Source organism: Dipodomys merriami, unplaced genomic scaffold, assembly GCF_024711535.1.
Source record: "Dipodomys merriami isolate MVZ:Mamm:240054 unplaced genomic scaffold, mDipMer1.0.p SCAF_4, whole genome shotgun sequence".
Classification (NCBI taxonomy): Eukaryota; Metazoa; Chordata; class Mammalia; order Rodentia; family Heteromyidae; genus Dipodomys; species Dipodomys merriami.
This window is the reverse complement of record NW_027205603.1, coordinates 7,671,424-7,688,290: the sequence shown is the minus strand read 5'-3', so window position 1 is coordinate 7,688,290 and position 16,867 is coordinate 7,671,424. Positions and strand designations below refer to the sequence as shown.

Here is a 16,867-nt window from a genome sequence, read left to right as displayed (position 1 = left end):
AAGGAAGTAACACACCACACCCTGTGGGTATGACATTTGTGGTCCCACAGAAGGTCAGAGAGGAACAAAAAACACATTATTATTTGATTTAGGCAATATTGTGTGTGTGTGTGTGTGTGTGTGTGTGTGTGTGTGTGTGTGTGTGCGTGCGTGTGTGTGTGAAAGAGACAGAGAGACAGAGAGACAGAGAGACAGACAGAGACAGAGACAGAGAGACAGAAATATGCTGGGGACTAAACCCATGGCCTGGAGCATGCGGAGTAGGCTACATTAAGCTGCCACCCCTAACCCTAAAATAACTATAAATCCACTCTTCATTTATATAAAAATTAATCTGGAGTCAGGCACTGGTGGCTCTCGCCTGTAATCTTACCTATTAAAGAGTCTGAGATGTAAGGATAGTGGTTCAAAGTCAGCTTGGGCAGGAAAGTCAGTGAGACTCTTATCTCCAATTAACCACTAACTAGAAAACCAGAAGTGGTGCTGTGGCTCAGAGCAATAGAGCACTAGCCTTGAGCAAAAAGAGCTCAGGGACAGTACCCAGGCTCTCAGTTTAAGCCCCACAACTGACAAACTAATCTGAATTATGAATGTTAAATCTAAATAAATTCCAGTGATCTGATGCCTTATAAGACCTTCCAAATAAAACTTAAATGGAGTTTATTTATTGAAAAATAAAGATATTTTAAATTACTATTTTTAGAAACTTTAGTTACTTGGTATATCACAAGCTAAAAGTGTAAAAGTGAATAAAGGAGAATTATTTCTTTGTTGAAGAATGGAGGAAGCAAAATAAATGCCAAACAGAGAAGTTTAAAATAAAATATGTATATTTTTCTATTTTAAATCATGGAATTAAAACATTATTTCTCAATGAACAAACCAGGTTTGCTGAGTGTACAACACCCCAAAGAGTTCAAATTCTCACAATAAACCAACAAAAAGTGATGTTAGAAACTAAAGTTGCAAGCTATGATAAATTGATAGAACAGGGTCTTTTCCTTTTCCTGTTCTCAGGATACTTGAAAATAAATGTCTAAATAGAAGGAAAACATTATGGTAAACAGTGCAACAGACAACAGAGAGCATATGTTTGGTGTCACTAGCTCAATAAGTTGTGTCTCATTTTCCTGTATTGAAATTGCTAGTTTGAGGCTGATAAGAGGGCACAATGAAGTTTTGAAAGGAAAACAAAAATAAAACAAATGGTGAAATTACAAAGCCCTCAAAGACATGAGTGTATAAATTGTGCTGGAAACATTTAATGCAAATAGACTTCGTTTTTTCTTGCACTGTTTTGACTTCTGCATTAAAATGGAAAAAAAAATCAGAGCATTTGGCTCTGAAGACATAAATTAGAAGTAAAAAGGTTAAAAATCATTCTGTTTTACATCCTCAAGCTAACTCTCCAGCACATTTCTAAAGAGATCCAAGGTTATGAGTTTTCCTCATGAGCATTGCTCATCATGTGTCCTCCATTTCATTCATTAAAAAATGTAGGTCGGGGGGAAAACAAGCTCCTATCTCTGGCACTAAGAGTACGTGGTATGATATACGGTATGGTCGACCTTAAAATCTCAGAAAATAACTGAGAGTGGGTAAATATGAAAGGTCATCCAATGCAAGAAATGCTGGGGTAGTTGAAATGCAGTTTGATCTTCTAAGCAAGATCTAACTACCTATCGAATGTCAGGTTGAGATTCAGAAGATCTGTATTCCTGTCTTCAGCCTACACAGACTATGTTTTTTCCATTGTTAAATCAAAACAACCAGATCCAGTGGGAAAATGAATAACTGCATTCACTTGGGGGGAGATGTGGTAGGTAAACACAAGGTCTGGTCTCATCCTTCTGTTGCTGTGTTGGATGTGCCAAAAGTTACTTACATTTCAATGGACAAAACCCAAAGAGCTTATCCATGTCATAGTCTGTGGTAGTTCCACACCAGAGCCATCCATCTGATCGTCCAACATTTGTGCAATCTGCGTACCACTTGTTTTCAAACTTGAATGGGAATGCACATGTTGCTCCGTTTGCGTTGCCCAGGAGTGTGTACATGGCTGGAGAAATAGATTGATGTGCGAATGTGAGTGACATTGTCAATACTGACTTTACATGCTAAGGTAACTGGGTCTTCTCTCTTCTAATTGTACCTGGGTATCCCCTTCTGCCTCTATCCCAGTCTTTAACTGGTTTCTTGTTTCTGTCCATACTAAGGAGTAACTCTAATATTACTTCATAGCCACTGGATGTTGAAATACATTTTCTTCTTTCCTCTGAACTCTGTTGCAGGATTCTTTTGACTACTGAGAGGTCATTAGCCAGTAAGCAAAATGTGATCATCTTCAGCAGAAGCACTTGGGTCTTTATTTTTAAAAAAAATGAAAAAATTCCCTTCCCTGATGTATAACTTAATTATTGCAAATAAGGGAAACCATGGGACCTATATTTCTTTGGGTCTGGCTTATTTCACTTAATATGATTTTTGTCAAGTCTTCCCATTTCCTAACAAATGGGACAGTGTCATTCTTTCTAGGTTAATTTTATCAGATGAGCATAAAAGCTCAAAAGCTTATATGACCCCATATAAGATGATACTAAATGAAATGAACCCCAAGATATGGACACAAGAGGTTTTTCTTTGTCGTTGTTGCTTTTAATGTACTATGTGATTTTTTTTTTGTTTCTTTTATATGTTCTTCTCCCTATGGTTTATCCCTTGTTGTCACTGTATTTGATTTGGGGACCCTGCATCTTGTATATACATTTATCTAATTTTGGGAGGGGATGGGGAATAACAACATGCTGAAACAAGGACACAGGATGACCCATTGCAACAATGATACTCACAGACACTATGTTGGAAATGAACTTTACAACTTGCGGGGGAGGGGAGGGAGGAGTAGGGAGGTGGAGGGAGGTAAGGGATAGTAGAAGAAAAACAAAGGAGGGTGTAACAATGTTGGACAAGAAGTGTACTCGTTACCTTACTCATGTAACTGTAACCCCTCTGTACAGGACCTTTATAATAAAATAAAATTAAAAAAAATCCCTTCTCCCATATATGCTAATTCAGAATAAGGGTCTGCATGTTAAGTTCTCCAGATAGTTCTTAATCCTATTAAAATAGGACAGCCACTGTTCTAAACCCTGTGCATATTTGTCTCAAGACAAATGGGAGGTCAGAAAGGGTAGGAGAAGGGGACTTCTAGTGTATTTTAATACAAAATCAGTTCCATGGTGTCATATTACTCATATTGAATTCCTCAATTAACACAATTGTCTCCTCTGAAGAACTGGACTCAAGTTGGTTTCATCCCTGTTCTACTTTTTAATTTTAAATTGTATCCTGGATGGAGGCTAGCTACTTAGCTAGCCTCTCTTGGAGTTTTTAAATGTATATTTTGTTCAAAAAGTGCCCTAGAATAGGTGTTGTGTGAGCTTGACTTCAATTTCTACACTCTTCTCCTCTCTGTTTTATACAGATAGAAGATAGAAAGCTGACAAACTACCTCTTTCCAAAGAACTCAATTCCTACATTTGTTCTCACTGTGATAAGCTGGCTTCAGCCCATCTCAGCAGCCCCAGTAACAAAGTAATTTGGAAGCAGGTATCTCTTGTTCCCAAAGGCAGGAGTGTACTCTGACCTTGAGGTTGTTCTAGATAACACTTCACTACATCCAAACTCGAAATGGGTGATAGCATCATCTCATTCAAGAGAGTGGCCTTTGTGAAATGCTTCAAGTCCTTTTAAATTTTCCTTTGGTTTTTGCTCTGTTTCTGGGCAGCCAACAGAGAATGAAATTTGGCCATGATAAGGGAAGACTAAATCTTCTTTATTTTGTTTGACCTTCAAGAGCTCATGGAACCAACTGTGGACAAAATAGTTTCTCAAAGTACTGTCATTATATAAGAGAGATAACTAAATATGCTACAATATCAACTAACAAACTATTTCCTCAGCTTTCCTACCATAGTCTCTACATACCCGAAGGGTGACAAAATAAGTCAGAAAAATCCTGAAACACCGTTTGCCACAATGTCATCTTAGCTGATCTGAGTTAGTAAAGAATATTGTTCTTGTCATTACTTCTCCCGGGATCATTTAAACCAAAGAAAAAGAGAAGTTAGTTTGATTTGTTTAATATTACAACTTTATAATGTTAAGTAAGAAGCAAGGGGTCAAAACATTGTGATGACAGCTGCGGCCCTTTGCTTAACAAATCCATACCTTGGAGAAGTTTCATGCTATGTCCTCCTTCGCTATTACAACTAGCTCAGTATTATTCAGGACTTTCTATTGCATTCATTCCCTATGATGCTTTTTTAGAGCACAGAATGGGGCTAAGCATAAAGAATGGAATCAGTATTTCTAGCACAGGACAGCTAAGCTGGGAGAAATTTGACATGAAAGTTTACCTTCATAACCTCTAGAGCATAAGTCATCAGTGGTTCCATAAATCTTCCACCTGCTCCATAAACCAGATCCCTTGTACAGCATAATATTCTTCTCTTGCCTGTTGCCATAGTTAAAAAATAAATCTTCACCCTTGATCCCAAAAAGCGTGTCATTTTTGCACTCCCATTTCTGATATTGGCTCTTTGAGTCACAGGCATATAAAGTGACAGCAACCCAATCAGTTTTTGATGGTACCCCCAGGCATAACTTAAAAGCGACACTCATAACCTGGGAATCAGACACCCATCGGAATTTTTGAGATTCAGAATCCGGGTTGCAAACTGCAGTTTGGACAGAAGTGGGACTTAGGGCTTCCACACAGCGCTTGTGATCTTCATTGTAGATCAAAAATTGCCTGGTATCTGTTTAAAAGAGAGAAGACAAGAAAACGGGCTTAAGTGTGTCCACGTGATAATGGCAATATTGTAGGTCGAAAGTGCCCAACTTTCCATTTCCCTAAAGACTTGTATCACAGGAAAAGAGAGGAAGACTGGGGAGGCTGCATGTACCTCCTGGTGGTTCTGGATAATGGAGGGAGAGAATGAAGACGTGGATAAGCAGAGTCTGTCATAGCTAACATCTGTGGCTGCCGTGCTCAGGGGCAAGTTCTCCAAAAAAAATCCTAGTCTTGAAGAGCCTTCAAGTAAGAGCCCAATTTAAATGCTCCCAAATTACAAGAAAGTGCATACAAGAAGGCAGAGAAAAGAAGGGAATGATCAAAGTACAGCGGCAGAAAGTGCAAATAGGCAGAATCCACTCCTGGCCAATCAGTGGGTACATATGAGATACTCTCTGAAAAGTAATGAAAGCAAAAAGGAATGGGGCTGTGGTTCAAGTGGCAGAGCAATTACCTTACATGCACAAGACCATCAGTGTGACCCCCTAGCACCACCGAAAAAAGAGGTGAAAACAATGTCATTATGAGGGAAAAGAATGGATAATTGAATACACAAGAGATAAAATTAAATACACACATATGCCTTAGAGTAAGATTCTAGAGACCAACACATCCCTGCCCCTTTTTGAGGAAGATTGATAAAACCTATATATAGTTATCCTGCTTATGTAACCACAGTAATTACTTATGGGTTTCACCTATGTATGATACTTTTAATTAAATTTTTTTTACTTTAATAACCCCTGCTTTCACTATATTTGATGTCAGTATAACTTGTAGAGGAGATGGGGGAAAAACAAGTCGTTTAAGGATACAGGTGGACCTGTTGCAACAATGAGAAGTACAAGTTGTCATGTCAAAAACAAGCTTTACAATGTTGGTGGGGGGGGAAAGTGGGGGGATTGGGTGGGAGGGTGGGGGGAGAGGCTGGGAAGGGATGTGAAGGGTAAACAAAGGAGGGGGCTGCAATGCTTGGTAAGAAATGTACGCATTATCCTGCCCATGTAATTGTAACCACTCTGTACAGTGTGTTCACAAAAAATAAAAATAAAAAAATTTTTACTTTAGATCAAATAAAAAATTTACCTTCATTTTGTGAACTATAAAGTTTTGGAAGTACTTTCTCAGTATCCCCAGTTAACCAAACTAGCCTTAGTTTTGCTTTGTTTTTTTTTTTTTTTTGTGTTCTAATAATAGAGAACTGAAAGGTTTAGTACCTAGCATGTCTAGAATAATATGTCACCTTTCGTTTTATTGGTGTACTTGACCCTTGTATAACAGATACAAAAGTGTATTTCATAATGATTTGTGAAATGTTTAAAAAAGGAATAATAATTGTAAGTCTGGAATTATTGGAGATGGTATCTTATAAGAATGGCTTTAAAAAGAACCATGATTTTAGGCTTACAGTTTGGAACTGGCGATATAAGCAAATATGTGTGGATTGCTTTTGCTTACAGTCCAAAGTTGCTTGCTGGCAAAATAAGACTTCCTCTTGCAAAAAATAAAAAAATAAAAAGGAAAGAAAAATGGATCCAGTAAGCAGATTTTTTTTTACCCTTAAATCAAAATTCATACCAAGGTTTTTGTTTTCTGTTTATTTCTAACAAACACACAAATAAAAAATGACTTGAGAGCTTTTAAAGTTGTGACATGCGAATAAAGCACAAACCTTTTCTTTCTAAGTGTCTCCTGCTTTGATTAGTTCTTTCCAAAGGGAAAGATTGAAGATTCTCTTTCTAATCAAACCACCCATTGCAATAAACTAAGAATAAAAAGTTTATAAGATTATCACTAGGAGAATCATCCCTAATTACAAACGACTTAACTCAAGCCAGGCTCTGTTCGCTGTTCTTAATTTTCCAGTAAGGTTAGCATATCTGCACTTTGACAGCAGATCTAGAACCTTCCATTTAAAGCTTAAAATTGATATTGGCCTGAAAGATTTTCTCCTAACTCAAGTCTCTATCTGTTCTAGTCTACACTTCATTGACATGTCCTACCTCTGTTTCACCTAGATTTTTTAACTCTATGCTGCTTCAGATTATTGTCTGGGATCTTCAGCTTCTTCTGCTTTCTTGGGATTGAGATTCCATCAAGCTTGGATCCAGAGCCCTGTGGAATTGACAACTATTACCTGGACATGTCACAACTGAGCAGGTTTCCTTCCATTCTAGCTCAACTTCCCTCACTTTACTTTGTTTTGTTATCACCTCTGGCTTCCTGTGACAAAATGAGTCGCTTTCTGTCTTGCCAATAATATTAAAATTCTAATAATAGGACACTTGGCTCACAATAAAGCACATGGGATAGGAAAAGGAAATTTTTTTTCTTTTATTACTGTGATCACTTATTATACCCAAGTGCTACCTTAGTCTCTTCCAGTCTGAAAAACTAACACCCTTAGAGAATTGTGTCATTCGGTATAATCCCATGTTAATTCTACTTAAAATATGATGTTTAATAAACAGCTATCAAATCTTTTTCCCAATGCCATCACTACCCACCCAGATTCAAAACTAAAATGTGTCATCCTGGATTCTCATTTCCCTTCATTTGCTAGGGCAATACCAGAATCTATTGATGTCAGCCAAAACTATGCCAAAGGTCAATTTTACATGTCAACTGGGTGCCATCATTGTGGTATCAAATGCCAATCTGTGTAGATGAGCTTGTTGGCAGACACAGGTGGCTCATGCTTGGAATCCTACTCAGTAGGCTGAAGTCTCAGCATCACAGTTCAAAGCTAGCCTAGACGGCAAAGTCTGTGAGCCTTTTATCTCCAATTAATCACCCAAAAAAAAAAAAACCAAAACACCCCGATGTGGAGCTGTAGCTCAAGTGGTAGAGCATTAGGAAAAGCACCCAGGTTCTGAGTTCAAGCTTTCCTTTAGTGGAAGTAAGCTTTATCCAATCAGACAGAGTCCTTAAGAAAAAAACAAAAAAGCTGTGGGAAAAGAGAATTCCCTGTAGCAGGAATGCTGCCTCCAGGCTGTCTTGGGACCCTGCTCCAGTGTGATCCTCAATGTCCCCCCAGAGACTCTATTAAGCTTGTCTTAAGCATAGTGGTCTGGGGAGGTGGTGGTGGATCTTCTAGGACAGGTCCTTAGATCTCTCTGGGCTGTGAGCTCAAAGAGGATGAGGAGAATCCTCTCTCTCTTCTCACTCCTACCATGCTTTGCTGTCTTACTACAATTCTAACCAATCATAGGCTGAAACCTCCAAAACTGTAAGCCTAATAAACCTCTCCTCTTCATAAGTTGGTTGCCTCAAGTATTCTGTTATGGTGACAGAGCTAAAACAGGCTTGAATTGGAATATGAAATCTGAGTTTCCAGCTTGCCCTGTTTGTAATTTATATTCATTCTCTCTCTCCCCTTTCTCCCCCCCCCCCCACATTTCATTTCATTGCAAACTATTACATATACCCCCAATCTACCAGGGTGTTGTTCTTCACTCTTCACTCTCCTTGGAATAGAATCATCACTGATGATTAGACTTACTTTCCCAATTTCCCAATGTCCTTTGAGAATCTGACTTATCACTTGACTCCTTATTGAAGAATGAGCCCTATGTAATGAGTTGTATCCACTGAACCACACAGAAGATGGGTTTCTTACTATTTTCAGTCTCATTACTGGATTGCCTGATTTGTAGCACATTCTGACTGAATGCTTACTGGATAATAAAATCGCTTTGTCTTCTGCCTTTGTGGTATTTGGGTTTGAGAGAAGACTTTGTTTCTGACTAAAGTTTATTCCCCAACAATAGAAACCCTTAGAGACTGGCACCAATGCACCCATAAGATATACCCAGATTCTGCATTTCAGCTTACTGAACAGGGGCATAACCCAGTCCTGCAACTCCTCAGCGCTCATTTCTGTTCACACCTGCCACTTTCCAACCAGGCTGCCTTTCTGTTCCTCAAACACTCTAAGTCAATCCCACTTTAGCAACTTCAGATTTGGACTTCCTCCTTCTGAAGAAACTCATCTGAGTCCCTGCTTGGTTGTCAACTCCTTAGCAAGATGACCATCCTGACTCACTCTAGTCCTCTCTTTTCTAGAGAATATTTATAACCATCACCAGATATATTCTTTTCCTGTCATTTGCTTACATCTGTTGTGTCCGTGTATTTCTACTTAAATGTAAAATCCATGAGAAGAGAAACTTGAAGGGTTTTTTGGTACTGTTATTTCTCTTTGGGAAGCATAAATAATCTGTTAGGCTGGGTGTCTGTGGATCATGCCTGTAACCCTAGCTATTCAGGCAGCTGAGATCCTGGACCAGACAGTGTGTGAGACTCTCATTTCCAATTAACCATAAAAGCCAGAAGTGAAGGTGTGGCTCAAGCGGAGGAGCACTAGCTTTGCACAAAAACTCAGTAACAGCACCCAGGCTCTGAGTTCAAGCCCTAGGACTGGTACACATACAACAGAAAATATTATTTATCTCTTCATCAATATTAATGTTTATGTCAATATTCATAATTTCTAACCTAATTGTAATTGTATTAATATTTACAAATATTAATATAATTAATATTTATCTCATCATAGATATTAGCAAGATGAATAAAAGATTATTTATTAAATCAGAAGCATCCTAACTAGTCACTCAGATAAATTTTCTTGAATAATAGATTCAAAAATATGGGCCAATTTAAGTTTAAATTATAAATCCATTATTCAAGAAAATAATGCATTTCTACTTATGAAAAGGGTACCTGAAAGTTTCTATTTTATACACACATATCTATTCTTGTTTCCTTTACTTATCTTTTGATATTAGGAAGCAGTGCAGGTTTTACATTCCCTTTGCTAGACAATGCAAGGAAATGGACCATTATCAAATTGGGGTGATACATGACTCCCTTCCCCAAATTGTCAGTATGTAGTATCCTTGTCCCTGGAAGTATATTGAAGACCTTGGACTGAGGACAGCACATGGCATTTTCTTTGTGTGTGTGTGTCACAACTAAGCACTCTTACTTTTTAACTTAGTAATACTGTGGTTTGAACTCAGGGTCTTGCTCTTGTGAGGCAGGTGTTCTATCATTTGAGCCACACCCCTGGTTTATAATTATGGTTTTGTAACAGAAATATGGCAACACTGAACAATGAGGTCAGCAGGATAGCTAGATTAACTTCTCTAAAATCTCATGTATGGGCTGTAAGAATATGTGAGTTCCCTTCTTTTCATTCTTATACACTGCACATTTCCAACACTGGGGATAGCCTCCCACTTTAACTTCACCTTTAGGATCCCATTTTTATATTTCAGCAAGTATTTGGCAAACATGGGCACCGTGTTTGTGACAATGTGTCAAACTAATGAGACAAACAGTCTATTGTGATTATTTCAAGACAGAAATGTTAAGGACCAAAATACACTTGGGAAAGAGCAGGTAATTTTCAACCTAGTATTTCAGGTTAAAAATAACAGAGGTCTAAACCAGGTGCCTGTAGCTCATGTATGTAATCCTAGCTATTAAAGAGACTGAGAGTTAAGGATTACAGTTTGAAGCCAGCCCAGGCTAAAAAAAAAAAAGAGGAAGAAGAAGAAGAAGTCCGTTCAACTCTTATCTCCAACTTACTGCCAAAAAGCCAGAAATGACACTGTGGCTCAAAGTTATAGACCTTTAATCTTAAGCATAAAAGCTCAGGGACGGTGCCCGGGCTCTGAGTTCAAGCCTCAGGACTAGCACACACATGATCTTGCACACACAAGTGCACACACACACATACACACACACACACACACACACATACACACACAAATAACTGAAGTCTAAATATCCTACTAGTGACACTGATTTTCTTTTAATTGTGTCTTAGCAGTTAAAGTTATTCTATTATCTATTAACAACCAGTCACATTTTTATACCTACCAGAAAAGAAAAAAATGAAATTATAAAAGCTAAGTATATAGGGCTATAAAGATGATGTGCTATATTTTCTACCAGAAAAGAAAAAAATGAAATTATAAAAGCTAAGTATATAGGGCTATAAAGATGATGTGCTATATTTTCTAGATTTACTAGTACTAGATTTACTCCACTACGGACAGATAAAATACTATCACTAAAACGTACACACACACACACACAAATAACTCATGGAAGACAGAGCCACTGAACAAGAGGAAGATAAGCAAATACTTAGTAGTGGGAGTTGCCAGAGACCCTCTTATTTCTCATTGGCCTTTGCCAGACCCACACATACAAGCTTCACTTCCAAAATGCCACAGTACATCGCATCATGGGGATGTTTTCTGACCATTAGAGCCCACTGCCTGAACACAGGGCCGACCAGAAGGGCCAAGAATAATACATAGCCCCTAGGATTGCTCTTTACCCAGTTGCTTGTGGGAATTGACATACTCCCAGTGCCTTGCCCTTGGGTGGGATGATACTGAGGCTCCCATCCCACGCTGGCCCTACCGCTCCCCAGCAGATCTGAGCTCTTACCACAGTGGTTACTGGTTTCTTAACTCGCTTGCCCTTCCTGTCTCATTTTGCCATTCCTCCTGAAGTGCTTTCTGAGACTGCCTTCCAGTCAAACTACATGCACTCAAACCCGAGTCAGATGTCACCTTCTGGAAGATTCCACACTGAGAAATACTGTGCAGCCATGAGCCTCAGTAAATAAATGTAGTATCCATAATGCCCAACCCATCAAAAAATTAAGTGAAGAATGTTCATCAGTCACCTCAAAAATGTCCAAACAAACAAAGAAGAAAACTATGTCTTGGTGGACATAAAGAATGAACCTAGAATTTGGTTTAGCAACTTTGAGTAAAAGAGTAATGGAACAATAAAAAATGGCTTTCACCTTTCATTCTTTCATCCATCCATTTTCCAGAGAGCTTAGTGATTTATGCCACTAGCTGGCCCATTTGGGAAAGCACATATATGAATCCATATGAATTCTGACATGGTGGAGAAAGGACACAACAGGAAATTCTTTCCGTGTCTCTCCAACCTCCCTAAAAATAGGAATCTCTGCCAGATGCCAGTGGCTCATGCCTATAATCTTAGCTAGGAGACTGAAATCTGAGGACCAATGAAAACCCTCAGGTAGGAAGATGACTCTGTGATGCTCTTTCTTCCATGCAGATCCATGCAAATACTTGAGCAAATTCATCTGTGCCCTGTCAACCTGGGTGTGCTCAGAGCTTTCGTGTTGGGTTCCACTGCACACCAACTGTAGGATCTTGGTCAATTTTTAACACTACTCTGTATTTCCATTTTCCCTTCTGGTTCACAAAGAGAAAGTAGTCCACCCTACTCATACATTGCCATAGGAAATTCAATGAAATGATCTCAGTAAAATGCTTTGAACCGTTCCTGATTCAAAAACCATTTGATACATGTTTGTTATCCTTATCATGAGTTTGGGGAAACCAGGCTTGAACACAGTGTGAAATGATTCAGAACAGGATAAAATTAGAGACAAGAAATAGCTGATGTGGCAACTTGGGAAGAGGGACAGAAGGACAGGACACTAGAAATAGGGACACGGTGTCCATTCATGCAGGCAGGAGACTTAGTAGTAGATGGAGATCTTTGGAGGGGAGGGAGAGATCAGCTGGTTTGCAATCAAATTCTTGTTCCCCATTGATTCCCCATTGATGGCCTTAAACTAACCATTCTAGTCTCAATTTCCTCATTTGTAAATCAGGGAAAATAGTATTTATTTTCTAATGCTTTTGAATGAACTGATATATATATATATACATATATATATATATAACATTTATATAATTTTATACCTGGTAAATACTTGATAAATAATGCCCTCTGACCCTCCTGTTGAAAAAAATCTAAAAATTAAAAACAGACTTTAATGTACTGCTGTTTTGAACCACAATTACATTTTTCCTGATCAATGCACTCAAGCTGGTAGATTATTTCTACTTCTGAGCCTCCTGGCTCATTCACTTCTGCAACCCACCTACTCTCACAGCCTGGTTTCTTATGTAGTAAAAAGCAGAGAGGAGGCTTTGTGCTGGTGACCCACGTCTGTAATCCTAGCTACTCAGGAGGCTGAGATCTGAGGGTGGCAGTTCCAAGCAAGCCTGGGCAGGGAAGTCCATGAAATTTGTATCCACTATACTACTCAGAAAAAGCCAGAAGTGACACTGTGATTCAAGTGTTAAGAGTGCTAGCTTTCAGCTCAGAGACAGTGCCCAGGCTCTGAGTTCAAGCCTTATGACCAATTAATAAAAAACAAGTTTCATGGGAAACAAACAGGAGGACACAGCCCTTGCTCCCAATATGCTATACCTGATATGTTCTCACTCTCAGTCAATCAGCCTTTGTTGATGTTGTTGTTGTTTTTAGGTCTTTAGAGTCAGGGTCTCACTACGTACTTCAAGCTGTCCTGAAACCCATGCTCTTCCTGCCTCTGCCTCCCAAACTTTGGGATTATAGGAATGCACTACCACACCCAGATGCATTTGTTCTTTTTTCTTCTTCTTTTTTTTCTTTTTCTTTTTGCATTTGTTCTTACAGCAAGGACTCCAAGAGAGGATGGGAAAGTAAGAGCAGAGAAGTTCCCCCTGGGTTTGCCTCTACCTGGCTGTTCCTGACAATATTGTCTCTCCTTTACAGAATGATGACACCACAATGAATCAGGGCCAAGTTCCCTCTTGCTTTAATAACTCATGATGTGAAGGCTTCTGTCCCAAACCCAGACTGCCTCAACTTTGTAATCAGTCCTTGTTCTAGGTTTCTTTCTGTCTCTTGGTCTCCTGATTTAGCTCCATCCTGAGAGTCTTGAAGGGCTCCAAGTTGATGCTGTAGAAACAGCCAGCAAGAGCTAATTGCTGGCACCTTGTCCTGACTCTGCCTTACGTGGCAACATGCTGTTGGTGAAGATGAATCATGGTATGAATGTTCATACCCTAGAAAATCATTAAGTGCTACAAGATCAAATCAGTGCTGTTTTCTTTTTCTTCTACATACCAATTTGTTAGCAAATAGCAAACCAAACCTATGCATTTCCCAACCTTCTTCTGTTATGGTCCAAGTTCACTGTCCACGCAACTTCTACTCTGTCTATACTGTGGTTCAAACTAAACTAAGGCCTAAATATAGGCAATGTGGCTGAAGAATAGGGCAACAAGAGCAAAGGGCATCTATGTTAACAGCCCTGGTCTCTTCAGGTACAACTGGCATCAGTCCACAGATACTCCCAGTTCTACCTGGGCAGAATGCTACTTGGAGACAGATGAAAAAGCTCAGGTCTGCAGAGATAAGTCACCAAGAAGGAGGGAAACTGTCTTCCAGGCTCCATCATGGGTACAAAGCCAGGAAAGAGTCCCTAAGAATCTACATTTCTTCAGTCCACTGCTAAGAAGCAAGTGTCCTGCTTTTACCTACACTACTTTTCTACTTGGGCCAAGCAAAGATAGAATAAAATTACAGGCTCTTGGGTAAAACAGAAATTTCTGGAAGACACCCCCTTATTCCCAATTTTTTTTCTGTTTTCTTGCTCTGTATTCCCTAAAGTGGGGCAGATCTTCGGATCCTCCTTCTCTCTCCCAATGGCAGCACTCAAAAAGAGGAAGTCATTAGTCATGAGGCATCCTGCTGTCTCTACAAGGGAAATATTTCTAAGAAAATGGATGAGCACTTTTTGCTCAAGAGCCTAAGCCGGTTTAAAGAAAACTGTGATCTCTGCATGACCTAAGATGGGAGCCAACGGCCACATGTGACCTCTGAGGAGTGAAAAGGAGACCAGTGTGATCTGAGACATGGCGTCAGTGCACAATACACACCCAACTCAAAGAGGTAGTCTGGAGAACTGATAGGAAAAAAAAATAACCCTCTAAATTTAAGATTGGCAAAACATTAAGGAAAAATACTTTGAATGTATTGGGTGAAATAAGCTACATTAATAAAAATCAAATCACCCCTATATACATGTATATGAATGTTAAATATAGATATGAATATATAGAGAAACGTATTGAATATAGATATTGAATATATGTATAATATATAGATATGGAGATGAGGGAGAGAGAGAGAGAGAGAGAGAGTGAGGAGAAAGAAATTCAGTGCTGGGAATCAGACCCCAGGCCTTGCATGTGCTAGGCCAATGCAGTATCATCCAATTACATCTTCCTTAGTTGTTTTTAACATGACTACATTATGCAACTAATTCTTTCTTTGGGGCTATACTGGTTGTGAGCATGTAGACCTTGTAAACAGCCCTGGATGTTCACACCACTCTATTTGAGAAAGCACAACACTTAGATTATCCAGTCTGAATTGTTACCTTTGGGGACCTGAAGAATAAGCAGATTCTCTTGCCTACAACTAACATCTGGAAAAAGGGTGGCAACCCAGACAATGTCTCCCGCCATTTGCGATCTCAGATGGCCAGATTAGGAAGTTCCTCCTGAGAGAAATGCTTTTGGAGACAGGACCATGATAAAAAAAAAAAAAAAAAAAAAAAAAAAACAACTCCCAGAATGCTTCAACATTCTCACTCTTGAAAAAAAAATCTTTTTTTTAAATGCTTAATATACTGCAGGGGTAGATGCCTGTTTTGAATCGCTATACTCTGTTCTCCACACTCATAAACAGTATAACTCACTGAATCCTCTCACTGTTGGAACAGGAAATATCACTCTTCCCATTCTATAGACCCGGAAACTAAAGCACAAAGACAGAAACCCCTTGGCCAAGGTCACACAACTAGCAAGTGACAGACGCTGGAACAAATGATGCTGCCTTTGCTTTTGTTTTGGTAACTAGTACTTAATGCTGATTGAAGATTTAGTTTTTTCTATGGTCAAATATTCTCCCCTAGGAAACTTGCTTTCTAGACACGCAGTAGGACCCGCAACACACACTGTGCCTCATGAATATGAATAGGTGGATGGAAAAGGAGAGAGATGAAAAAACCAAAATAAGTAAAGTCAAATATCCCTTGTCCATCATCTTGAAATTGAACTGGGAATGGAGGATCTCTCCCAGAACTCTTGAAGGTGAAAAAGCTTAAGCAGGCTGAGTCCAGAGAAATAGACAACTTCTAAGAGTGTCTTTGCAAATTTGGAACGTTCTGAATCTGATCCTCATGAGTCATCACTCTTCAGACAACGAATACTCAATTAAAACCAGGTTAAATCCAACTGTTGGACAGCCTGAACTCTTTGGGCTACAGATTAGGATGAACTCGCTAACAATACAAATTATGAATGACTGAAACAACTCAGGGAAAAAAAGGAGCATAAAAATTACGTTTGAGAAGATGATAGGTTGAGTCCATCCTTAAGAACAGGATAAAAAGGGACACCCTCCTCCTCTCAGCCAGAGACACACAGAAGGTATTTGTTGGGAGATGGGGAATCGTGTGAATTGAATACTAGAAAGGCAAAACACAGAGCAGACATCCTGTGTATAGTTTGCACCCTGGCAGCACATGATAACTGAAAAGCCAAGCCCCTGTCCAGCTCCTGGCTCCCACCCTGGAGACCAAGACCTACCTCCTCTCCTGGATATTGGCAGAACTCTAATAAGCATCAACCAAAGAAAAAAGGTGCCACAGCACCCGGAGCAAAAACACACCCCCCCCAGACCTCCCAGAGTAGACTTACCCAATAGTTGAACAGCAAGCGGCATGGCAGCAACAAAAGCTAGGAACAGGTACAGCCTCATGACCCAGCGTGTCTCCTTATCTTCTGCTGATGGAGACAAAGGCAGAAGAGACACAAACCAGCCAGAGTCCCAGGTGCCCCTTTGCTTAATTCAGGTTCTCAGAGATACCCTGCTGAAAAGCAGTGCCCGGGAATCTCTCCCTTTTAAAGGGCTCCAGGATTTAGGAAAACCCTCCAATAAGAAGATATCCTGTCACATGACAGTGGTTAGCAAAACAGGAATTCAAAGTTACAAACTTTGCTTTGTAAGCTAACTTCTGAGAAGAGCAGCACAGGGGAAGGGGAGAGAGGTACATGTGTGGGAGAGGGCTGAGGACGGGGGAGGAGAGGCCAGAGCCTGCCA

At 39.5% G+C, this 16,867-nt stretch overlaps 1 protein-coding gene across 1 annotated transcript in view; it reads right to left on the bottom strand.

The window, feature by feature from the left end:
- Positions 1-16,623, bottom strand: part of Mrc1 (mannose receptor C-type 1) — an 81,657-nt gene extending 65,034 nt beyond the window's left edge. Inside the window, exons 1-3 of the mRNA XM_069990447.1 lie at positions 16,465-16,623; positions 4,419-4,820; positions 1,886-2,059 (exon numbers count right to left, since the gene is read on the bottom strand). Of these exons, the coding sequence (XP_069846548.1) occupies positions 1,886-2,059; positions 4,419-4,820; positions 16,465-16,525 (637 nt within the window). The 5' untranslated portion in view covers positions 16,526-16,623. The remainder of the gene's footprint in view (positions 1-1,885; positions 2,060-4,418; positions 4,821-16,464) is intronic.
- Between the last annotated feature and the right edge of the window lie 244 nt (positions 16,624-16,867).